This window comes from Rhea americana, unplaced genomic scaffold (assembly GCF_003343005.1).
Source record: "Rhea americana isolate MKP2758 unplaced genomic scaffold, rheAme1 scaffold_122, whole genome shotgun sequence".
Classification (NCBI taxonomy): Eukaryota; Metazoa; Chordata; class Aves; order Rheiformes; family Rheidae; genus Rhea; species Rhea americana.
Window position 1 is genome coordinate 404,211 of NW_028185284.1, and position 25,547 is coordinate 429,757.

The 25,547-nt window shown below is 35.9% G+C and overlaps 1 protein-coding gene across 3 annotated transcripts in view; it reads left to right on the plus strand.

The window, feature by feature from the left end:
- Nucleotides 1-25,547, plus strand: part of MYOF (myoferlin) — a 77,324-nt gene that overhangs the window by 7,453 nt on the left and 44,324 nt on the right. For all 3 annotated transcript variants that reach the window (XM_085325711.1, XM_085325708.1, XM_085325709.1), the window contains exons 4-13: nt 11,575-11,683; nt 12,966-13,050; nt 17,316-17,470; nt 18,053-18,181; nt 19,717-19,779; nt 19,887-19,937; nt 21,524-21,554; nt 22,019-22,134; nt 23,275-23,401; nt 24,648-24,751. In XM_085325711.1, the coding sequence (XP_085181837.1) occupies nt 11,575-11,683; nt 12,966-13,050; nt 17,316-17,470; nt 18,053-18,181; nt 19,717-19,779; nt 19,887-19,937; nt 21,524-21,554; nt 22,019-22,134; nt 23,275-23,401; nt 24,648-24,751 (970 nt within the window). The remainder of the gene's footprint in view (nt 1-11,574; nt 11,684-12,965; nt 13,051-17,315; nt 17,471-18,052; nt 18,182-19,716; nt 19,780-19,886; nt 19,938-21,523; nt 21,555-22,018; nt 22,135-23,274; nt 23,402-24,647; nt 24,752-25,547) is intronic.

Consider the following 25,547-nt stretch of genomic DNA (forward strand, 5'->3'; position numbering starts at 1 on the left):
ACTGAAGGAAAGTTGTTTTCATTGAGCTTTTGGTGAAGTCTTATGTGCTGAGACAAAAACTTCTTTGACAAAATCAGAATTTAATTTTATAGAATTAAAAATAAATGTTGCTAAATAAAAGTTGCTAAAAATCTTTTTACTGTGGCATTTAAAAAAATACTGGTTTGAAATATTTAAATTGTGTACATGGGAATCCTCAAATGCAATTAATTAACATTCTATAAAAATACATGATACATACACTTCAGTGRAGTTAGAGAGTATTTTATTACTATTTTGACCTGGACTTTGAGGTTCTTGTTTATTTGTGGTGAGTCAAATGAATAACATGAACTCTAACAGGTTTTGTTTGGTTCTGCACATAACATGATAGAGATTTAAAAAAAATCTGGGAGTTTTGTAGGATTTAGGCTTTARTATCAGAATTGGAGGTATACAGCCAAACTTAAAGCAATGGACATGGATTAATCCRATAAGATAAATTACAGTGATCATTTTGTGAAATTATGTTAGCAGCCTCTCATAGTTTGCATGTTATTTGCTTTATGATTCATCACACAGGAATAATGCTGGTCCCTCAAATCAGTTGAAGGGAGAGGTTACAGACTTGGGCAAGGGGAAGCTAATCAGTAAGCTTTTCTTTTATATAACCTGCAATAAGAATAGAATGTGTTATTTCTTTCTATATATAGAAGTAGGGTCCAGACCTACTTCTACTGAAATCTCTGTCAAAGGCTAAGAGTTTCTTAAAACTCATAGCCATCGAAAGCTTCATCCATGWGTTTAATAGTTTATTTGATATTTATTTGAATCCTGTTCCTGTGTTTCTAATTATATCTTGATAAAGCAAGTATTATTATTTTAAAAATCTTAGAACAGATTTTCTGTAGTTGAACAAATACTGTTCCTTCAGGTAGCACTAAGTAAATGAGACTTCAGTAGAGTTTATGAGGAAATGAGAAAATCAGAATCTCCTCCTCTCTTCTACTGCCTGTCTCCACCTTTTTTATGCAGTGTTTACCTCACGGCTGCCATTGCAATCGTGCAGGGACTTTCTCCTGCTATGCAAAGCTTGCTTTCTGCCAGTAAAGTGAGTTTGGGAGCTTCTGCAGGTTTCTGCTTAAACCATAGGATTTTTCTTGAAAATGTAAATATATACATTTGAACAACAGGCCAAGTTCTCATGGCAGTTTGTAGTCCACTAACTGCTGGAGGATCGTTTAAAATCTTTACAAAAAAAAAAAACAGCTTGTTCAAAATGAGATGCCAKCTCCCTATTTCTTCATGTAAGGTGCTATACTGTAAACAAGGACCCATTTCACCGATTGCTGGTCTTCCTCTTTTAGYATGGCTGGGGTACAAAGCCTTCAGAGAGCATGTGTGAAATCTCTCTCTTCAGTCAATGCCCRTTAGTATTATGTATTGCTATTTTGAAAGGATATATGCTATCATATCTTTTTCTTAACTTCTCTGTGGTAAGTTTGGATATTTTATGACTCTGAACTATGCATACGTTCACATCTATTGATAGTAGTCCACTTCCATTGTTAGTTCTTATTTACTACTTTCTGTCTGCTCCTAATATCTAAATTGCAGCTCTGTCATAAAATTGCTGTTAAGCAAACTGATTCCTTCAGAGCTCCCATTCTTGAGATTCCTTTTGATCAGTAAAGCAGAAAGCATTGTATGCCTCTGATCTTAGGGAAATCCCAGAAAACATGAAACTTGATACAGGAAGGCCTGCCAGGAATCTTGTTTTTTGTGCTGCATTTTAGACAGAATCACCAAATAAGGGAAAGTGCTCATTTCAAGCCTCTTAAACAGAGTGAATTATTTTTAGAGACATTTATGGGTTGAAATTTAAGCAGACCTCTCTTGGTTTTTGTTTTTGTTTTTGTTTTTGTTTTTTTTAATATCATCTATATTCACATTTGTGAAGCTGAAACCCCAGCTTACGCAAACGCAGATTTTTACAGCTGTTTTTGTTTATGCATTAGAAGTTGTCTACAACTTAAATGTTTTTGTTTTTGTTTTTTTTAATATCATCTATATTCACATTTGTGAAGCTGAAACCCCAGCTTACGCAAACGCAGATTTTTACAGCTGTTTTTGTTTATGCATTAGAAGTTGTCTACAACTTAAATATTCTATGTATGAAAAAAAAGGCAATTGAAAATAAACGTCGAAAGATAATTTAGGAAAGTAACTTCCACATACGGAGCTGTGCAAAAGWGTGTATGGTCTGTATCAAAAACGGAGCAACACCTTAAAAATATTTCATGTTGAAAATAAGTCCTCGATAACCCGTGCACATTTGTAGAATGTAGGTGTGTTTGGGAGGTATTACTGGGGGCGAGAAAATAAGAACAGGGTATGAGAAGTGGGAAATACATGATTAGGCATTCCTGACTTTAATAAAATAATAGAAAATGTCACCTCAGATTTCTTTTTAAAAACACAAAGCAGTGTAACAGCATAAGAGATATAATAGTAATGAACATTCATGTTTAGAGGAAAAAAAAAAACATGAAAGAGGGAAAGAATTTTCCTTATGGTGCCTCCATGCATGCATTACCGATATTGCTCTTGAGTTTCTAGGATTTTATTGTTTGTTTTCTTCTTCTTTTGTTTTTATTTTTCATTTTTACTGTTACTGAGTTTGGGAATGTATTAGGATTATCATATCAGTTCTGCCATTCTTGCACAGCATCCCCTTTTAATACTTAAAAAGTGTATAGTTATGCAGATAAGTACACTTTGTAGCAAGTTTATCATGTTTTATAWCATGATATATAACATGATATATTCAGCGTTGTTAGATTTTGCTATAGATAACTTTTTTCTGTTTAATGTTTCTTCACGGCTTCAGTTCAGTTTACAACTGGCAAAAGAGAGAGTTGTTTTGTTGGGGGTTTTGTTTTACTGCTGCTTCTGCTAATCAAGCTGTTTGTTCTGGCTTGTGCATCAGACTTACTGTTACAGGTAATACTTCAAATGTAAGTGCTTGGGGAATTAATTCATTGTTGGAATGCATCCATTCTTCAGAATAGGTGATATGCGGCCTGGCAGTAGATTATTTGTGCTGAAGTGGTCTCACTTATAGACTAAGAAAATATTTTACAGGGCATACATTTAGGAAATATCTCTATGAGTTAATGTAACTATAAGAGTTACTTGAATAAAGAATTCTTTAAAAAAATGCCTACTTTAAAGCAATAATTAAAAAAAAAAATCTTGCACTCAGCTGTACATAGTAATATTGGTATATATAGATTTGTTCTTCCAAGTGCTTGTATTGGATTAATTATACCTGTGTGTTTTCTGGTTATTATATCTGTTCGTTTATAATAAAGAAGAATTTAGGTCTTTCCATCTTAAGGAGAAGAATTTGATGTTGCTCCCAAAACTCAACCTTTCTGTTTCATGATATTTGGCTCAGTTACCACTGACTTCAAAGAACTGATAATTTGACATGGCATTTATAATTGGGGAATTATTAGAAGCCCCTAAAAGATTTGCGTAAGTCTTGTCCCTAAAGGAAGTTTCCTTGCCAGTTACTGAATCCTTTTTCCTCCACCTTYGTCTGAGGATTTGGGTTGGAACCTCTTCAGGTATTTCTCCTGTGAATTTATTGCTCAGTAAGGTAGATAACCAAAGCAAGTGCAAAATTATTTTTACATAAATCTCAGACCAGCACATACCTGCAGTGCCACATTAGTCCCAAAAGATACTTGGAAGAAGAGTGTGCAGATTAGGCTGCCTTGCATTATCTGCAGACTAGATCAGGATTGCAAAGATGGAGTACAGTGCCTACTACCATAATGTCCTGACTACCAAGAGCTTTTTTAATAGTTTTTAAAAAAATGAATATTGTGTTCATATTGACATAAAATGTTCGTGATGTTAACTGAACTTTAGCTCTTCAGAGGTAAAAGCCTGTTATTTCAAAACCCATGTTTGCCATGTGCTTTGCACTCTTGCTCAAACATTCTTCCAGCTTTCTTTGCTGCAAGGCAGGGTATAAGCAGAACAATGTTTTTCTCAGCCCTACCCCCACTTTATGGCTGCTTATACACAAAGCTCCAGGACAAAAAATACTCTGCTGTTTCATGCAGTATTACTGCTGCACACATGGCTACACTGGAGAAGTGATTACAGAACACATACTCCCCCCAGAACTGCACAGAACAAAATTGCAGTATAATCCACAACTTGTAACAGCTCCTACAAACTTYATTGTTTTTGTCCAGTCAATTTTTATACTGACACAGAGGAGTGAGCATAGTGGATATTCTGGTGTTTCTACTCTGGACCAAAACACACATTGGAGAGGCTTGTTTCTGTGAATCAAGGCAGAATGAAAGTTAAGCGTATTTTTCCATTACTTTTTTCCTGGAGATACAATTTAGTGCTCCTTTGCAGGATCACTRAACTTTTGCAGATAGATTAAATCAGTACTCTTCATGGTAAAATGACTCTGTCATTGGAAAAGGTAAATAAAGCAAACCACAGTGATTCTCACATGTATACAGATAGATCACCATAGAAATCAGCTAGAGAGGGTTCACATGCATGATTCATGATTAGCTGGATTTTCCAGCRTAAAGATGTCTGAAAAGAGAACACATCTGCTTTTTATTATGTCTAGTACTGTTGGTGGAAATATTTCAAACTCTAAGAACACAAATCTTTATGCAGTTTAAAAAAGCTTGGTCATTTCAGTTCTCCCTGTGAAGTTTAACAAAAAAAAAGTGTTAACAGGAAGTTAAAATCTTGTCTGAATGAATTGATTTGGAGGCAAGCGAGCTGTTGGGATTATGTATTTCTCCAGGTTCTTTATCTTTACACAGTTAGTTACCTAGTGACACAGGAAAAACAGATTAAGCACACCCTTTTCTCAAGCAGAAAAATGCAGTCACAAATGGTGCAGCAAATTATTTGGTCATATTTAATTTACAACATTATTTACAGTTATTTCTATGTTATTTGAATCCTCCTATARTTGGATCAATTTCTATAGATTCTTCTCTCTTTCAGTGTGGCTGTGCATGGTTGCTAGGCTTTCCTTCCAAAGATTGTATATAAGTATAGCCTGGGTAGGATTAAGTCTTTCAGTTTTCTGGTTTGTATAAAATAGTATCCATGATTTTCTTCTTTTTTAAACTTCATTCCTGCAGCAAGTATTGTCAAATAACTAAAGAAGATTAAAAAAACCATTTTTTTTCAGAATACAAATAACACAAGGTGGGAGTTAGGGCCTATAGCAGAGAAACTATAATGGAACATATACACTGAAAAAGAAGGTGAGTGTAGTGATTATAAATTACAGTGTGGGATCAAGGATGATGATGAGAATAAACAATATAAATGTCTGCCAAAATAAACCCTAAAAATAAGCCAAAAGAATGTAAAGACTTGAATCTCTATGGCTTAAAATTTACAAGCCTTATCTCTAAAGGCTTAAAATCACTATGCATGCATGGCAGTCAAGAGGAGTAGCATGTAATCAGCTTGATATGCTAAAGAACTTAGTAGTAAAGAACTTACAACAGTAAGAGGGAGAAATAAAATGGTTGGTACTGTGAATCAGCATTTCCTCATTGAGGCATGATTATGAAGTTTCACTTCTCTTGGTTGTTTGGGCGGCTAACAGGAAGTACTAACCACAGCGCTAACGGATTAATTAGCTCTGGCACAAATGCAACACTGTGTTTAACTGCTGGTCAATTGGTAGTTAATCATTTTTTAATTTGATTTTTATTTGATTGCTGAGGAGAATGTGTTTTATACCTTGTACTGATAGAAGGTATATTGAAGTGGCTTAAAATCTGCTTGTGTGTGTGGAAGCTGTGTTTAACTTCTGAGGTCTTGCTTGGTAGATATGCCAGAGTGTTCAAGCTGCATGTAGCAGGACAGGTTTGTTTGTTTTTAAACTTTTGTAAAGCAGAAGAAATTTAAGAGACTTTTGGGCTGTCTGGTCACCATATATGTACAAGTCTTAAGAGTAGCCAAAAGGTACTTGAGCAGAGTTAWGAAGTTATACTCAGTTGCCACCTAGAGCCAAAACATCTGATGGAGACAAGTTAGAGGATTTACTGAGCCATTCCAAAAGCAGAAATTATCCCATATCTGGAAAAGGGCCACTTGGTGGGTGCAAGAGACTAGTGAGGCCTGGCATTAAATGGGCAAATATTGTCTGCCTAGGCAAGAACAACAATCTAATGGAGCTCCAGCCAAGAGTAGTATCCTTTGAGGATGAACAGATGGCAGAAYGCCTTTTCAGCTGTGCTGGAAGTAAAGGACTCCTTGTCACTTTGACAATCATGATTTCTAAGGGAGATTGCAGGCCTGTTGCAAGGTAAAAAGTCTTCAGAGTTCTGAAGARCAGAGTGTTGCCATAAGGATCCACAGTACTGGTGCAGAGAAGTGCAGGGGGCTARTTATATATCAGAAGCTACGTAGTTCACAACAGAGAGCACTCTATGTACAAAAATAACATGATTTSATGTTCTGATATGTGACTTGTTTGAGAAGAGGCATCATGTGACAGACAGAAGTTGATGATGAACTGCCTTTCTCTTCCTGCTTCCTCAGCCAGGGGAATCTGAAATTAGACCAAGGCATCAGACAAAGAAGAAGAGCTGGTCTAGTATAACCACAGCTACACACTGAAGGAGTCTCATTACTCTCAGAACAGGATTTGTGTGCCAAGGACAAATTTAAGAAAGAATGAGGAAAGTTGATGTAGATGAACTGGGATGAGAGTGTCTACCGATGGAGTATGACTCTTAAAGTACAGATGGCAGGGAGCAAGACACAATAATAGGAATGAACAAAACTAAAAATGCTGGTGTGAGTTAACGAAGTAAGTACGTTTAATGCTTTCAGTTACAGGCAAACAATTCAGTCCGAACTGATCAGGGTAGAGAAGACTCAGACTTGAAGCTTTAGACATGGAATGTGTTCATGAGGATATGAAACCCTATCTTAGCTATTGGTCATAGTAATATAGGGTAGTATAAAGAGATTCCRGTGATCTTTGTCCAAACCTGTAATTTGAATTGTATTTGGAATAACTTTCCACCCACTAAAAGAGCAARCAAGGTAAAGAAAAGACAGAGCCTCTCCTGATGCATAAAGTGGTGAAGTCAACTGGAGGAGATACTGGTGGGTGAGTGGGAAAACCCATTGGATAAGACCTTGGGGAAAAATGCATCTTAGGAGGATGTTCACTAGGGATACATGCAGAGGCTGTGTGTCTGTCTAAGGTGAATATTTTGACCTGAGCTGCTTCAAAATTCATAAGACAGTGGCACTGGTTATACACAGGTTTGTGAACAGCTTTATGCTGAGATCCTTCACTTAGAATCTTACTATTTTGATAATGTCCGTCCTTTGTGCCTTGATGAGTATCTGCAGGAGTTGAGCAGTCTGTAAAGTAACATTAACTGTAACTTTGTCTTCCTCATGGAGGGATCCAGCCTGGCTGAGGTAGAGAGACACTTAGGGGATGGAAATTGTAGCTGAATGCTTACAGGAAGAGATAAGAGTTAAAGGCTTCAAGGGTTTTTGGATCTGCAAATATATATATGCACTAAGAGGAAGGGTAAAACCAGCACTCAGCAGCAAGTTAGAGAGACAGAGCACCTGGTGAAAAAATCTTCCTTCACTTCTGTTAAGGAAGGAGTGAAGCATCCTGTGTTCAGTGAACAGGACCACTTTGAAAAAGGCCAAAGACTGACTGCCTAAAGCTTAGAATTAAATAAGTAGATAGCCTGAATAGACTTCTCTCTCTTGCTATAATGGGGAAAGATGGAGACTCTTGTTGCCCAATCTGTCAGAGGAAGGGGAAGCAAAAGACTTGAGAATAGTAGCAGGCAGATAGTCTGTCTGACTGACCCTCTCTTCAGTCTTCCTGCGGTGATCTATTTTTTTAAAAAAAATGGTGTATTCAAATGAGTGCACTGTTATCATTGGGACAGGACAGATGAGTATAAGGAAATGCAAATTTAAACTGGAAGACTTCAAAAGCAGTGCTGCTGAACAGCTGTTCTGGAGTTAATGTCACCAGATATGAGGGTGTGGTTGTTGAAACAGTCATCCAGATGATTTGAATCTATGTGACTCCTGAATTGAAATTCTTTTTGGTGTTAATAAATAAGTCATTCCAGTTCACACYAGATCAAATTACCTAATCTGTGAAACTTTTCTGCAAATGCACATAGGAAAAGATTTTATCTGTCTTTCYTCAGAATCGGATTTGTTTTTTTGGGGGTAGACTTGGCTTTTTTTCCTTTCTGTAATTCCTCAAAACATATGTTTCTGAAATGAGAAGGTACAGTCGTAGTTGAAGGATTTGAGGAAAATAAGAATATTTGGAATTGTAATATTTTATTGATCCATTTTTTATTTGAAAAAAAAAAAGACTGAAGATACAGTTGTAGGTTTCCTTCAGTATCCGGCTGCATAAATGAAATCCAAGCATTTGTCCCTTTCAGCTGTAATAATTTTCTATTTCCTTATAATATTACTTGCTTCCAAAGCTCTGTTAGCCTGTTAGAAACCTATTTAATAAAGAGAAAAATGCATTAACGTCCTCCTTAACATCTTTGGGATTTGCAATTTTGTGGATTGAACCTTTTCTACTTTTCTAATAGAAAAGACTTTTCTATTTTTCTAATAGAATAGGCTGTCTAATAATATCAGTGCCTGCCTGAAGAATACCTGCTCTTTACATAGAAAAGTTTGGTCAGATGTAGAGGGAGTTGTTCTTTCTGGTCTGTAACATCAGACTTATTTGGCTTGTATGTAATAGTAGTTTTAGGAATGTTCCAGCCACAGATAAAGCCTCTTTCTGTTTGAGAAAGACCATCTGCTGTTTCCCCTGCAAATTCTATGTTACTGTTTGGTATCAGGATCTGCTGTGTCAAATCAGAGGCAATGTCAAAYAATAAAGGGATAAATAAGAACACTACAATAATGCGTATGTGAAGTTCCAAATCTAGGTTTGTCTTATGGGTTGAATGTAATTGATTACTTAACAGTAGAAATTGCTTCTTAAGCTCCCTGAAGTTGAGAAATGCCTGGAATCAAAGTTTGAGCTAACATCTAGCTCTTTGCAACTGTTTGTCGAAAATGAAAGTGGACCTGGGGTTGGTTTGATGCTCACTGGAATAACTAGATACATTTTCATAGCTTTTAAAGGACAGTGGATCAAGACTGCRATACTGAATCCAGATCTCTATTCAGAAAGAAGGCAGGTGTCAGAACTGCCATCAGAGCAGTTTCAGTTCAGGTCATGTTGAAGTTAAAATAGCTTCAGGCAGTTTCTGTGCAGTACTGTGTGCTCTTGAACTGCGTTTCACATCCAGCCCATCCCCTGTGTGTGACGGATATGTGAGGCATTGCTGGACTATTGCTATACTCCAGCAACTCTTTTAGCTTCTCTCTCTCTCACTCTTAGTTTTAGGTTTTTAAAGAGCTCTGCTGGAAAGGATTGTGAATATTAAATCATGAAATAATTTAGAGACAAGATTGGGTGGAGAAGGAATGATGTTATCATGTGGACACTTACAAAAGCAGGAGACTGGACATAGTGCCCCAGAAGATCCTTTTACTCCTAAGGTCCCATGACAAATTAAAGTGTTTAGAGAGGGAGGAAGAGAACCAGGAGAGGAAGGTCTGTTGAACCCAAAGGAAGGAGGAGGAGGCTTGAAGAAAAAGTGTGTGACTGATGGTATCAAGAAGCTGATAGCTCAGTCTGAATAATATTGCCAATCCTGAGATTTAGCAGAGAGGATCTCATTAGAGACTTTAGTGAGTATTTTCAATTTAGTGAAGGGAGCAAAAGCTGGATTTGATATGTTTTGGGAGCTGAGTGGAGTCAAATGTAAATGATGTATTCAGTGAGCTTACAGATAACAAAATGTCAACAGTGGGAAGGCAAATGGAGCTGGATGTTTTTTAAAGATAGAATAGAGAATTGGAAAGAGAGCAAAGAGGGAGGTGGAGAAAAGTAGATGAAAGAGATTGRGAACAAGCTGTATAGCAGGTCACAAGTTCCAGGAGGGAGGTTGACAGGGAAGTAGAGAGAAGTTCTGCAACCGGGATGGACAGAGCTGTAGAAGATGTGCAGAGGGAGAGGGCAACCTGCACAGAGAACACAGCATAATCCTAACGCGGATGAAAAAGTGGAGGAAGAAGTAAAAGGTTTGAGGAATGAGCCTAAACTATCAAAAAGACAGCTAGAGTTGAAGATGTGAGATGACCTGGGAAAGCAGTTTACTGAAAAGGTGACAGCACCAAAGTAATTCTAACAGGTCATTCAAACAGCAAAATAGAGTTGKTTTTTCTTATGTACAGGGAAACAAAAGCAGAGGTGTGGAATACCTGGAACATAAGTTTGCAAACAGTGAGGTATGTTCTCAAGACATTATAGCACATGAGAGTAGCTATCATAATGTTCTTGCTTCATGTAAAAAATGCCTTGGCATCCTTAGCTTCTGCGTGAAAAGGCCATGTAATCTATTCAAAGGGATCTCACTTAAGTTCTCCACTTAAAGATCTTTTCTAGCTTGGCAGCAGTGTTGGTATGTTGTTTGGAAGGCATGCTCTTTGTAATATTTGCATGGTGAAATTATCTCAGGGTTTTCTCATTTTCAAAAACTCTAGTAATTCCAATAATCCACTTCAGTACAAAAGTAAACAGTTGTTACATATTATGGAAGYGAAATACTGTGCCAGCACATTACAAGACCAACCCTGCACTAGTAGAAATTCTACCTAAAAGAAGTTTCTCAAATAAAAAGTGTATGCAGTTCTTGCTCTTTTTTGAGAGAGAGAGAGAGGATTAGGGTRGCACATGCAGTCCCAAAATGAGAAAAGTAACTCAGGAGATTCTACCACGTAGTGTTAAATCTCCTGGGCAGTTTATTTCATAGGGCCTCTGTAGAGCCATATTTAAATAAACAGAGAATTTAGAGGCAAGCAGATGAACCTACTGCAAAGTGTAGAGTATGGACAGGAAAATTATTTTTTTTWAAAGACTGTAGTAAGCTCACTGATTATATTTGTTTTGTTTCTTTGTTTTTATTATGGACATGTTTGTGCATATGTCTTTTTGTATCTATGCTACAACAGCTGTTAATGTCTAGCTTTCATATCACACTTCTCATCTGAGAATTTACAAAGCTATAAAGGAGAAGGAAATGTTATATCCTCTAGTTTATGAATGAGAACTCTGTGGCTGAAACAAGTAGCATGGTTATTGAGGGTCATACAGAAGAATATGTTCAAATAAATAATAAAAAACTTAGGTCTTTATCCTCTTTTAGGTTGGAGATGTCTTCAGTAAAGAAAACCATCACATTTAAGTGCAATGAAACAGAAAGTACAAATCAGCAGTATTCAGTCATTAGATAGCATTTGCAATGACTTTTTGTGTGTGTGTGTGTGTGTGTGTGTTTCCAAGCCATGACCAGAGTCATCTAGTTGACAAACAGATAGCAACAAATAAAAGGGAACTTCTGTTTGATTTATACTTGCCTTCTAATATGATTTTTACCTTCATTTCAGATTAATCGGCAGTGCATCCATAGCACTTAAGGACCTTGTAGGTAACCAGAGCAGATCTCTTCCTTTCAAACTCATACCTCTGCTGAATGAAAGGGGACAAGAAACTGGAGTGAGTAGCTTCCATTTCTTTTCCTGTATTCGAGATCAAAATACTTCCTCAAAAGAGCTTATAGGGAAAAGATGTATTTTTAAGTTATTTTTGCTTTATAGATTAAATGCTTTGCAATTTTATAGCAAAAGCTCCAGGGAGATGTAATATATAACAAAATATAATTATGCCTATACCATCTGAGATTGTTCATTATTGAAGAGATTCTTTTAAGGTAGATAAGCTGTTTTCTACATATGTGTTATGCGTTTGTGTGTGTGTATTATGGGCCACAGGCTATTCATGAAAATCAACCTGAAAAACAGGACATTCTCCTAAGAGCAGATGGAGTTCCCATATGCAGTTTCTGCTTTATTATTTATAACATCCATCTGTGTCATAGCACTGATTTTTAGGAAGCATGTAAACGTGTCCATATTCAATTTCATCTCGGTTCAAAAAATGACAGAAGAATTTATTTCACTTGGTTTAGCCTGTGTTTAACAGAGTAATTGATATCTGACAGGATGTCAGAATTGATATCTAACAGAGGTAGTTTCTGGAACCTTAACTTGTTTGTGCAGAATAGCAGCTTATATTGCATTCTAGTACACTTATTGAGAGGCTTCAAGAGTAGTTTCAGTATCTTCTCAGCTGTAGCTTAAGATCATAGTTGATGACAATTATTTTTTGATGACTCCTCACATTTTTGTGGCAACTGGAAATAATAATGGTTTATTTAAAAATCCAAAACTCCAGTCACATGCAAAAATGACATTTTTATGATTAGAATGGAAAATGACATAGTGCTTTTTTCCAGGATGGAGGTATGAATAAACAATTAGAAGAGCCAGATAGGAAACTKTACTTCTGGTTCAGACTTGTTATGTGGATCAGATAGCATTATCTCTCACTGCCTTTATTTTTCCATTTGTAAGTAGAGGATGGTAACAGTCACCTTGTCAGCCACGATTGTTGTGAAACTAAATAAATTAGAATTTGTAGAACATTGGATATACTTGTGATGGGATTTTCTAAATATCATAAATACAGTAATTTAGTTTGTTAAATATAGCTTAGAGACTGTTCCTTATTATCTGTAAGTTGTGTAGCCTTTACTGTTTGTATATATGTGTAGCTCAATACCAGTTTMTTCATGTATTAAGAGGCTGAAGATTTTATTATTAAATATGCTGCAAGTATAAATAGTTACTGTTAATATATGGTGTTATACCCACTTGCTGCTTAAATAAATTGTTAAGAATACTGTATGCTCTGTATAAAACCATACATTTCCATATAGGCAACAATTGATTTGGTAGTAGGATATGAGCCACCAGCTGGGCCTGCAAATCCAAATGATCCAGGAGGGACCAATATACAAGAAGGTATTTCAGTCTTTCTCAGAACATTATTGTTAAAAGATCATGAAGGTGTTTAAGATAAGACTGTTGCCTTAAATGGTTAAACAGAATTTTTCATAGAAAAAAAATAACCAGAAGTAAGCATGTCAAGATTGTCTAATGGTAATTAAAAAAAAAAAAAAATACGGGTGGTTCAATTTGAATTGCAGTGAGGAAAATTTGAATTTCCAGATGTGATATGTTTTTTTTTTAACATCATTGTCTTCAGTGGAATTRTGTTAAAAAAGATTAATGCTGCTTAAAACTTTTCAAAGGGTTCTGGCTTAAAATGGTTATTTGAGTGCTCAAATAAATYGCTGTTAACTGCTGTAATGCCATAGGGCTAACCAAAAAAAACTGAGAAATCACTTTTTTTTTTTTTTTAATAGATTCTGTAATGTTCAATGTCGAGGAGTTTTAGGAAAGGCTTTTCTTAAAGCATTAAACTGTTCTCCACAGAATGTTTTAAGTTATTGAAAGACAGTACTGTGTGTTGTATTAGGCTTGACATTTGACTCACCCAAATGATTTTTGTAATCAGTGGAGAATGCTGTTGGTCTCTGTATTTCATTTTAACCAGGCTTTTCATGAGAATATTTTTGAGAGTCTCCCATTTTTACAGACTCATCAGAAAAGTGTTAAGTAAAACAAGATTTCTTCAGTTGACAGACAAATTGTTACTCTAATACCCAGTGTATATCTTGTGCAGAAAGAAGTAAATTTAATAAATATTGTATGCTTGGGGAGAACAGTAGCAGCTATAAAACAATCCTTCAAAGTTTTGAGAAGATTTGCACTCTGTTTTAAGGTTTATGTTTGGTTTCAGTATGGTTAGCATTAAAAAGACTTTGTTTTCTCTATACTGTCAAACAGTAAAATAAAGGGATTTTCACATTTTGTTGGTAGGAAGTGAGGTACTTGTAACAACAATGAAAGATTACCCCTTTTCAATAAAATAGAGYACATAAAGCTCGTGCTGCAAAGAGTGCACATTAATTTATCTGATATGCTTTAGGCTGTTTCATTTGGCAGCAAAGCAATAAATGTTCTTTTTTCATTTAATGATTCTTATTCAGMATTTGCTCTTTATATGGGCAATTTTAGCTTTCCTAATCTCAATCAACCTTATAACAATAATGTATTATTTTATAATTCTCTTTAATCAGAAATTTTATAATTGCTGGTGTCACGATCAGATTATGCTCAGTGCCTTYGTGGTCAGTATCTTTATTAGGATTCTACACACTGGTCTTTGTAACAGAAAAAAATCAATACCTGTATTGGTTTGTGTAATATTCATAATTACAGAAGGAGTAAATGACTTTTGCATTCTGAAAAATGTTTGGAGGTCACTTATGTGACTCTCACTGTATAAGCTATGTAGCTACATTCAAATTTAGGGTTCAGCAGTCCATCACAAGTATTTTATTCAGTTTTATGAAATGAGAAGTATTCTTTGTTCAGAGAGAATAATTGTATCGCATGGGGCACAGAGAAAACCACGTAGCCCTGGCTGGAACACTTTCTCCAGTATTAGAGATTTCTACATATTAGGGTGCTGTATAATCCCAGGCTTGTTAGATATTTTAACAACTCAAATATTAGAGGTGCTAAAAGAAATTTGAACAAATTAATCCAATTTAATATTTGTTGGGCAAAATCTTAGCTTGTTAGTGCAGGTATGGAGAGCTTGGAAATAGAATCCCTATGGTTGTAATTCTCCTGGGAACATCAGGATGCAGGAAAGAGATAGCAGGCACACAGTCTTGCTGAATGCATGGCCAGTGCATTTGGAGGGATGAAAGTGGTAGCTCAATGAGATTTTGGAAGCCTTAAAGGTTCACTGTTACTGTGATCATTCAATTTAATCTGTCACAATCACTCTCCCATGGTTATTAAACTGGTTGTGTGGGAAAAATGAGAAATAACCCTCATGCTCCAAAATTTGCAGTTTAATTCTGCAAGTTCAAGGCCTTAACATTGCACAGAGTATTCTGGTAGCCTTCAAGGAAATACGGAATTATACTTGTTGACTATTCTGGTGCTAACACTAATGTTGGAATATAGTGCAGTAGATCTCCCAAGTTTTTGTTCAATTGCAATTAAATAATACACTCCATACTTTCCTGTTTACTGGAGCTTCTAGAGAAGCAGCTTCGAATTATCTACTAATCTCTGGTTTTGCTAGTATTATTACTTGAATGATTGCTTTCAGTTTGATTGCTTCTGGAAGGTGTCTGCAAAWAAGAGCAAGAGTCTTCAGAAAAGCCAGGCAAAAGCTGAAATTTTGGCTTAAGGAAGAAGACGGATTAGTGAAATCCCACATCTCTCTGGATTACCAGTAGACACAGCATCTTTGGTGGTATAAAGATGTATATTATGTGTAAAAATATAACCTCTAATTTTGCTTTACACCCTGCCTGAATTCTGGTTGGCTGTTATTTTCTAGGCCTTGGTGTTYCTCACCTGCTGTGTTAATGTGACATTCTGAAGTCTGTCTGTATCTGAAGCTCACTGCTAGTGTCTGATGTTCAGTTCTTACGAATTATGACACTTAATATTGTGTTTTGAAGCTTCTCCAAAATGTTAGCCTCTTCGTGTTGTTGTCTGTTGATTCAGAAGCAGTGATAATGAGCTTCATACGGAAGACATACTGAAAGACAAAGGCGTAGCCTCTTCTCAGGGATGCAGAAACCTGTTACTCCTGTTTACCTCAAGGGATGTTATACCTGTGCATCACATTGTAATGAGTATATCAGTTTGACTGTTATTTTCTGATAGAGAATGACATAGCAAGCAAAAAGTTGAAGTGAGAGTCTCCTGAAGTGAAATTTTAATTACACTTGAGTTCAGTGGGAGATGTCATTTTGGGGTGTCAAGGAATAGGTAATTCAGACACGAAAGCTCTGTGTTGAATTACTAAACTTTAAAATAATTTTATAGAAAYGTGAACTTGAACACTAAATGCAAAATTGATTTATATAAGATTATTTTGGTAGCTCTTTAAGAATTGCTAATATTGTRCAGTTAACTATAATTTAATACAGATAAAGTAAAACATGGCAGGCCTTTAGCTGGTAAAACAGGTATGCATCAAATCTGCATGAAAATTTTTCAATGTAAATCAGCAAACGCACCTCCGTTAATGATTTTAGATACCTATTTTCAATGAAGTGAAACTGTCTCCCCAGTTGAAACTACTGCAGTTCAATTTCAGGCATGAGTTAGGATGTGTGATCAGTCAGTTGCATGAATCTATCTGGGCAGGTAGATTCTGAATGATATTACAGAGGTGGGGACTTGTTATAATTATATAGAGGTATTTAATGTATAGTCTATCAGTCTGTGCTTTTATACATCTTCTGCGAGGATCACTGAGGACTTGATTGCACAAAGTGAACAGCATCCAGCATTGGCAAACTAATTCRTAAAGTAAACAAACATTCTTTGATTTTATTACTGCTAAACACTAGAAAGACAATTTTTTTTTGGTAGATTTTACCATACTTAGTGTCCCTTAATTAAGAAAAGAAACTAGAAATGTGAGGAAGTGACACACTTCTGTGGTCTAGATATTTATGGATCTGTTTCGCAATACTGGAACTTCATTGTATGAWCCAGTATTGTAGTGTCAGGTGGTATTAGAACAGTCTTTTACAATAGTATTGTGATTTGAGAACTGACTTTCAAGAGGCTTACTAGGACACTGCTTTTGCAGTTAAATGTGATTCAGAATTTAGTTTTAGATTTAATAGTGGTGCCCCTCCCCCCCCCCAAAAAAAAAAAAAAAAAAAAAAAAGAGTTTTCATGTCCTTTTAGGAAAAGGAAGTAATAACCACTACAATGCTAGGGCTCAATATTGCTGCTCAGAAACTAGCTTCAACTGGAACAAAATCAGTCACTTCTGGTATATTGTGAGTGAGTCAGTGATGATTATAGCTGAATTGTACTTTGCTGCATGCATTCTCTAGAAGCAGCCAACTGAAGTTGCAAGTTATTTTAGATACTCTGCACCTGGAGGGGAACAAGTCTAACAGTCATTTTGGTTAGGGTATAAATTTGTTCGAAGTAWGCCAAAGTGACTAGCTTTCAAAAGGAGTTGGAAGCATCTGGTTAATAAAAAATATTTGTTAAAATGAAGTAATAGTACAGTTTTAGTTCAACTCTTTGGTATCAGGCTCTTATTCCTGTAACTTTGGCATCAAGTCATGCTACTCATTTGTTAACTGCATTGCTTTTTACTATATCAGATGGAGAAGAGGATGGAGGTTATGAGGATGATGTGGATAGTCCAGTTGGTGGACCATCAGTTCCAAGTGGCGCAAAGGAAGCCCAGCTAGCTAGGCGCATCACCAAAGGAAAGAAAACACGAAGAATCCTTTCTAATAAACCGCAAGATTTCCAGGTAGCAGAGTTGTTAAATATTGTTTGCTGCCTTTTTCTGCTTGGCATGACATTGCTCCCTTCCCATATTTTGAGAATAATTTAATGTTAGATAGTGCAAAGTTAACATGCTGTAGAGACAGTTAGCCTCTCGATGATTGAAAGCACATATTTCAAGTTTTTTTTTCAAGTTTGCCTATCATTACAGAGATGTCCAGAAATTTGGACCAAAATTGGTCCACTGTTTGAAGACGACAGGTTTTGTACAGCTCTGATTGAAATTTAGATGAATGTTACTTAGTGTATGGCTGTATTGACTTCAAACTACAATAACAGCTTTAAAAATAAGTGATAAAAGAAAGTAAAAAACTTTACTGAAAGAATTGTCCGCAGCTTGTCTTGTGAAATTCAAKTAAAATTATAGTTACTGTCATAGTTAAGTTTGAAATGACTGCTAAGCATAAGTCTTCCACTGCTTCAAGGTGTTGGCTAACATTTTTGGGTGGTACAGTGAGAAATTGTGTACAGGATAATAGATAACATGAGGTATAAGTTAGTAACACAAATGTTTGTGGCTTTTTTGTTTTTGTTTTTTCTTTTCCAGATCCGTGTTAGGGTCATCGAAGGTCGTCAATTACCTGGAAATAACATAAAACCAGTAGTGAAAGTTCATGTTTGTGGTCAAACACACAGAACAAGAATCAAAAGGGGAAACAACCCATATTTTGATGAAGTGAGTGGTGAAAGAGCATACCTGTATATTTTATACTGATATTTTAATGCACTCAAAGAAAAATAGGTTATTACAGCTTTMATTATGATTAATAAATAAAAGAAATAGGTTATTACAGCTTTCATTATGATTAAKGAATAAAAGTTTGCCAATAGTTAAAGGCTAATTCTGGAATGCACATTTCCCACTTGAGTCCTTTCTCTGTGTATTCACATCACTAAACACAACTTCACTTCCAAGTTGCTGGCAGTCTCAGCAGATAAAGCTGTCTAGGAGGAAGTTAAACTTGCTGCGATGTATGGAACACATACTTTGACCCTGTTGGCTATGTGATACAATAACAATTTTGAATAGTTGTGTGCAGGTTATAAAATCAGAGAAAATGAGCTAAGAATCAGTGTGGACCTCTACAGTGTCTCTAGCTTAGCTTTCAGTGCAATTCGTTGGGTCAGTAAGACTGCTACGCAGAATCTGTAAATGCCATTGCCTCATTACACATAATTGGTGAAAGYACAGCTAGGTATCTTCATGCAATTCAAAGCAGTGTAAGGGGCACAAAAGTAATTCCAAGTCTGGAAGACCAAACCTAATGCTAGAAAGCTTAAGTAGTTTAAGTTTCTCAGTTTATTGTAGAGAATGCTGAAGGACATTCAGGAGGACTCTCGTTGCTCRGACACATGGAGAATTCAGAAGATTTTGGAATTGGTGTTTTCAGTCATGCAGGCAAAAACATGGAAGTTATGAAAGTGCGAGACTTGAATTAAGCTGTAGTTACTAGTCAACATCAGTAGGCAGTTGTTGAAAACAGGGAATGGAGAAATCCAGTTGTACCTTGCATTTAATCAGTTTCTACTCGGTCTCGGTATCCAGACTAGGCTAAGAAGGGAATAGGACCAGTCATGTCTGTATACCCTTCCCTCTTGTCAAATAAAGTAGTGACTGCAATATGTCTTGGCTTAAACACCAACCTAGTGAAGCATATATATAAATATATCACTATACTCTGTGGATATATTACTATAAATATATTACTAAATACTATATTCATGCTGACAAAATACCGATTTTATTACTTTGGGCTTGGATCTCAAATAGACAAATCTTAAAAATTGCTATTACCATTGGCACTAAATGAGACCTTTTTAACAGCTACAACAGAGCTAGACTAGGATTGAATATCCTGTAGAATGAACAGCCTTTACAAATCCAGAAATTATTCCCCTAAGGAAAATGTGGAGTACAGAGCAAGGGCAATGCTAAAYGTTTGCGCCGCAACTATATCTACTATATCTGTTCAAAGGGCAATTGTAATATTCTGTCTTTTGTCTGTGTTGTACTAAACTTCTTTACTACATTTAGTTACTAACTATGTGTTAAATTGTCATATTCAGCATTCAGCAAGGAGAGAGACTAGAAGTATCGTAGCAGGCGTGCCTCACAAGCCTCTTAAAATAATACTTTCAGATTTTCTTTCCAGTGAAAGAATGMGTTTCCGTTTGTCGTTTTGAGACTTCTTTTTGTTTTCACCTTAACAGATATTTTTCTACAATGTCCACATGGCTCCTTTAGAGTTGTTCGATGAAACAGTTAGCATTCGGGTAAGAATAAAAAATGGTGCATGTTAAAAAAAGGCGGTTGAATGCCTGTAACATTATCTGATCATTTCACTATGAAGTTTAGGAACGTTCCTGTTGTTTCATTTCAGGTGTATGATTCTTATTCTCTACGAGCAGATTGTCTAATGGGGGAATTCAAGGTGGGTATGAACCAACTTTCATATCTTGACTRAATTAAAGAAAATGAGAGAAAATTTTAAAGTATTTATTCTAAGTATTTAAAGTATTGCTTTAGCATAGTGTTAAAGAATTACATGATGGTGTTTACTTGCAGTGTTAGGGATCACTTGCTCTTACTAGTAGAAAACAGTTTTCTTATTTGAGTAGGAAATTATTATTAATGCAAATTTGTTTTGTATAGCAAGTTCTCTAACCTCAATCCAAAAAAAAAAATCTGAAAGGTAAAATTTCTCATTTAAAAGGTAGCAGGATATTCATTTGGTATGAGACAGTGCTGAAAGAGAGAATTTTGTAAGACTACTATTAGGCAGAACAGTGATGTATATGGCAGGATGAAGATACAGTCTCAAATGATGTKGGAATGTGTTCCTTTGGTCAGAAGTTTGTTAGGTGAAAGACACCTAACAGATGGAGAAGTCTCTTAGCTAAAGTAATTTTTGTAGTTCTGATTATATCAGTAATATTGTCATGATTTATTTATATTTGTTAACATTAATATTGGGAGGTAAGCAGCTGCCTATTGAAGGTATKTATAACTAAAGGAGTATAGACAGAGCATTCATGACAATTTTAATTGCTTCTGGGATGYCTTATCATTCTCAACATGAGCATTGGCTGTATTTTGTGTTTGCTTACTGTTTACTSTGTAAATTCAGTAAGTCTCTGGATCTGCTTTTCACAAAATCATGTGTGTGTGGGTGAGAGCTCTTCTGTAAATAAAACTGTTTCTKCCACAAATCTGGTTGCTTTTCCTCCTTGCTGCTTACTCTTCATGTACTTTCTAGTGAATTGGACAATGTTACATTGCTCTATGGAGGACTGATCATTCACTAAGCAGGACAGGCAGGTGATAGCATGTCAGCTGTTTTCCATTCCTGCAGGCACACATTCCAGGAGAAAACCTCAAGAGTAATTTTCTGTGGAAAATGACCCTTTCAGCCTTTATCTGCAAGGAACACTAGTCCCAGTTGCCATAAGCAAACATATTTACCTTCCTGGACRTGTTTGCAATCTGATAGAGTTAACCCAGTAGGGGTTTATGTGCAAGCTTGTCCAGGTTTGATGCACTTGGAGAAAAAAAAATGATCATCTTTATAAAAGAAAAAAGAACTATTCATTAAAAAACAGCTTAATTTCAGAAACTGAAGAATGAGATGTTGAAATAGGAACAAAGGATATCTGAAAAGCCTGTGTGATGAACATAAAATAATGGGTGTCATATGGAGTTCAAGAATCAGTCAGCTGGCCCTATTTTCTGTCTCTGCTAAATGGAAAAGCTGGGGATTTGAGAAAAGAGGGAAGTAACTACAGCTATTAGTTTGCATGCATATTTTATTCCATTTTCTTCTTAGCTGCTGTAACCATACAAAATCCCTCATTGTTGAATGTAAGGCATTTTCTCATCCCAAGAATATGCCTTGCGAACTTTTTCTCTTTGTGACAACAAACTATTGTGATAATRTTCATGAAAAACTGAAGGGGAATTGGCCTAGCATTTTTCTGTTTTGCTGTTTCTTCAGAGAGAATTTTCTGATTTTTATTTCAGATTGACATTGGCTATGTTTATGATGAGCCTGGTAAGTAACAGCTACTTTAGAGCTTCTTTCTGTCTTGAAACCTGGGGTGAAACWTTTTTACTACGATTTCTAAAGTTGGAAAAGAGAATTAAACGGCAAGTTAGTTGAGGTTGCAGCTTCAAGTATTCATTATACAGATCTGTGAGTATGTAACTTCTTCCAGTGGTTCCCAGATGAAGTACAAGCACCTAATATTTGGATATTAATTTGGGTATGAAAGACTTTACAAAAGAGAAATTAAATATGAAAAATAATGCAAAAATGTTTGATAATTGTGTCTCTGAATTAGTATAACACTTAATATTTTAACACTGCTAAATTTCTTGTTTCGAATAATGGTTTTTGGTTTTAAAATAATTAGTTTTAGGATAGAGTATATTTTTCGAACAATTGATTGTGATATTATGACTTCTTCCTTTTTATAATAGATATTAGTKTTGGAGTTTTTCTTTGTTTCATTTTAGGCCATGCAGTCATGAGAAAATGGCTTTTGCTGAGTGATCCTGAAGATACAAATTCAGGAGCTAAAGGCTATATGAAAGTCAGCATGTTTGTTCTGGGAACTGGAGATGAGCCACCAGTAAGGTTTTTTTTTTTTTTTTTTTTTTTTGGTCTATTTTTCCTGGCTATTTATTCATGTATCTCCCCAACATTTAATAAATACTATATAGTTCACTCTGTGAACAGAATGTGGAAGTAAGGTGAGATTTTTCAAAGTGCTAAGTGACTAACCTAAAACCTATTGGGGTAATCCTGTGCAATGAACCACCTCTGGACGAGGTGTGAGTGTGCTGATCTACTGCTTGCAGATACTTCTCCAGATTCTGGAAGAAGTAGAGATGCGTTTGCCTGGTGCTGCAGGCAAGCTGATATGTAATTCTCCTTAGCATAGTWAGTCACACTGGGCAACATAGTGATATTAGTTTGAGTTCCAGGACTAATTCAGGAATCTCTCAGCTGCTGTGTAATGTAGATAAGCCTATAAAGAAGCCTGATTACCAGAAAGCTCTGAGTACTTACCCGGTGAAAATCATGCCCATTTATCAATATGTATCAAATTACAGATTGGGCATCAGTAATTTTGTGCATATGAAAGTAGTAATAACTTTTAACAATCAAATCCTTAGCTCTCTGCTGTCCTGACAAGGTAAAATGGTTCTTCCTACCTGAGGTTTTTGCATAGTGCTGCTCRTTGGTTCCATGTAATATGGTCCAAAGAAATGTAGACTATCGCTGCATTGTACTATATAACTCTTCCTTTCTGTCCTCATGATTCTTGAAGTCACAAGGGTATTTATGATGAAATTTTTGGTTTCTTATTTTTAAAGAAGGAAGCAGTAAGTTCTGGTAAATTATGTCAGTGGGATGTTTGTTTTCTATTTGCAGTAATACGCCTTACACAATACTTAYTTTGAGATGGATATAGAAATTGCATGAAGTTGCCATTCTGTTAGTGCCAAAGTCGTCATCACTGGATGAGGATTTTAAAAATGTGATTAAAATAGGCTCCTGTAATTAGAGATAGAGATAAAATGTAAATAAATTAGTTTAGGTAGAATTAATTTTTATGTCTTATCATATGATAAAATCTCATTCTTTACATTGAACGTGACAACAGTCTTCTATATAAACGGTATTGTGGGCACTAGTTTAACTAATTACCTTAATTTTGTACATTACTCTCTGCCTTTCTTTTATATACTAATGTATCTCCCAACAGGTTGAAAAAAGAGAAAGAGATAATGAAAGCGACGATGTGGAAAGCAATCTATTATTACCAGCTGGAATTACACTTCGATGGGTCACTTTTCTTCTCAAAATCTACAGAGCTGAGGATATTCCTCAAAGTACATGGCTCTTACTACTTTTATATTACTGTATTTGATTACCATTTTAAATATCCATGCTAGTTATTCAGAAATTCTCCTTAAGCATAAAATATCTTGAGTCAATCTGTGCTTTATATTGTCATTTGAGCAAATAATTCTGTGATGGCTTAAGCGGTCCATTTCCAGTTCTTTGGTAGTACTCAATAAGCCTGCTTAACACTTGTAATTAATAATTTAACATATTACTCATTCAGTTAATTAGTAATGTTCATCTTGCTGAGTGGGCCATGTAGTTTCTAGGAGCTAGGAAGGGTCCTTTTCGGTAGCCATTTTCCAATCAAATAACTGGCATGCATGTAATTTGCATTCAAGTAGAATTGGTCTGCAGATGTGCTTGCTGTACATGCGTAGCTCGAACATACAGTGCACACATCCATTTCTACCATGCAGGTGGTTCCCTTTTTCCAGTGCCATTTAGAAACTAGCAGATGAATAGTATTGCTGGTGGCAGCCTCCACCTGATCATTTCCTTCCCAGCAATCCATAAGTAGTTCTTCATAGGTGCAACTATTTACAATGAGGGAAAGGCCATGGGACTGCTAAAAACTGGGCAGTGGGCTGCTGCAATGGCTGAGGCAGTTTGTATTGCCTGCAGGCTGCTCCTGAATTGCTTTCAGGAAACATGGTGGGCAGGAACTGGCTGTTCCCTAGAAAGCTGCGCACAGTTTGTGGACTACAAAGTTCAGCAAAAGTTGAGCACTGCAGACTTAATGTAAACAGCCCTAGTGTGCAGGAGAGGTTTGACTTTAATTTGGTGAGTTTTTACTTGTGTYATATTACTAAGACAAAAGGCACTCGTTTCATTATATACTATGTACATTTTTTACTGGCGGAACATATGTGGCTTTTTATCCCTTCTCACCRTGGTTTCTCACCTGTATCTGTGGTAACAAATGACCAAGTCTACTGGTATTTGCTTGCAGTCTTTCAGATGCTGTCTTACAGATACAATCTTTCCTCTAGGTTCAGGACCACATCAGCACTCCTTATGGTGTTTCACAAATTTATATTCTTTAAATTGCTCCGAAGTTTAAGTTCTCCATTTTCACCAGCAGATGCTTACTGTTCAGGAATTTGTTCAGATTAGACTTTACCCTACGTAGTTCTATAAACTGGTTGATTTCAGTAGGACTGCTATGGCACATTTAGACTGGGGGGAGAAAAAGGCATAACCATTAATATCTGCTTTGTAACTTCTCTCCAGTGGATGATGCTTTTACACAGACTGTCAAGGAAATATTTGGAGGAGAAGCAGACAAGAAAAACCTGGTAGATCCATTTGTGGAAGTTTCTTTTGCTGGAAAAAAGGTAATTTAGTAAATATCTGAACCTTTGCATTCTGATCATATGTCTGAGAACAGAATTCATATGCCAACATTCATTTTTAAGCTTGATGAAATTATGAAATTATAGAAGTATTAGCCTTAAAGCTCATTTAATAAGATGAGAGCAAAGTATAATGTACAGTAGAATAGGTATAAAACTTGGGCTAGTGACTAATAAGAGAAATCTGTGACTAAAGGCTAGGAGATTGCTCATCTAACGATTATTCCTGATCACTTTATGTAGCTGATGGTACAGATCTTTCTGGACAGATTAACAGCTTTTGTACGTTTTAGGTCTAATACATTCTTCAGAATAATGCCAAATACGAGTAGTAGTTCAGCTACACATCCTACATGCATAGCTGGCCTTTTTTTAATAAGAAAAATATCAGTCCTTTATTATGTTAAATAGTCAAGTCACTGCTGCTTGTAAGCATAGGGGCTCTTCAGTGCATGTATCAGCAAAAAACACTGACTCTTCCATAGAGGACATCCTTCATCCACTCTAAAATCTGCATACAGTAACCTGGAAACAAAGGAAGTCATTCCTTAGTCTTGTTTCTCCGCTATAATACAAGAGATCAATTACTGCTACTATTTGTAGCTAGTGGAAATAATATATATATATTTTTTCCCTGTAAGGTAATTCCAGTCACAAGTTTAAACACTAACTTCAGAATTTTCTTTTGCCTCGTAGTCATTATTGTAGCATGTACAAATCAGTTTAGCAGTATTACTGATTTAATGGTTCACTAAAGCATAAAAATCTCAAGATTCAT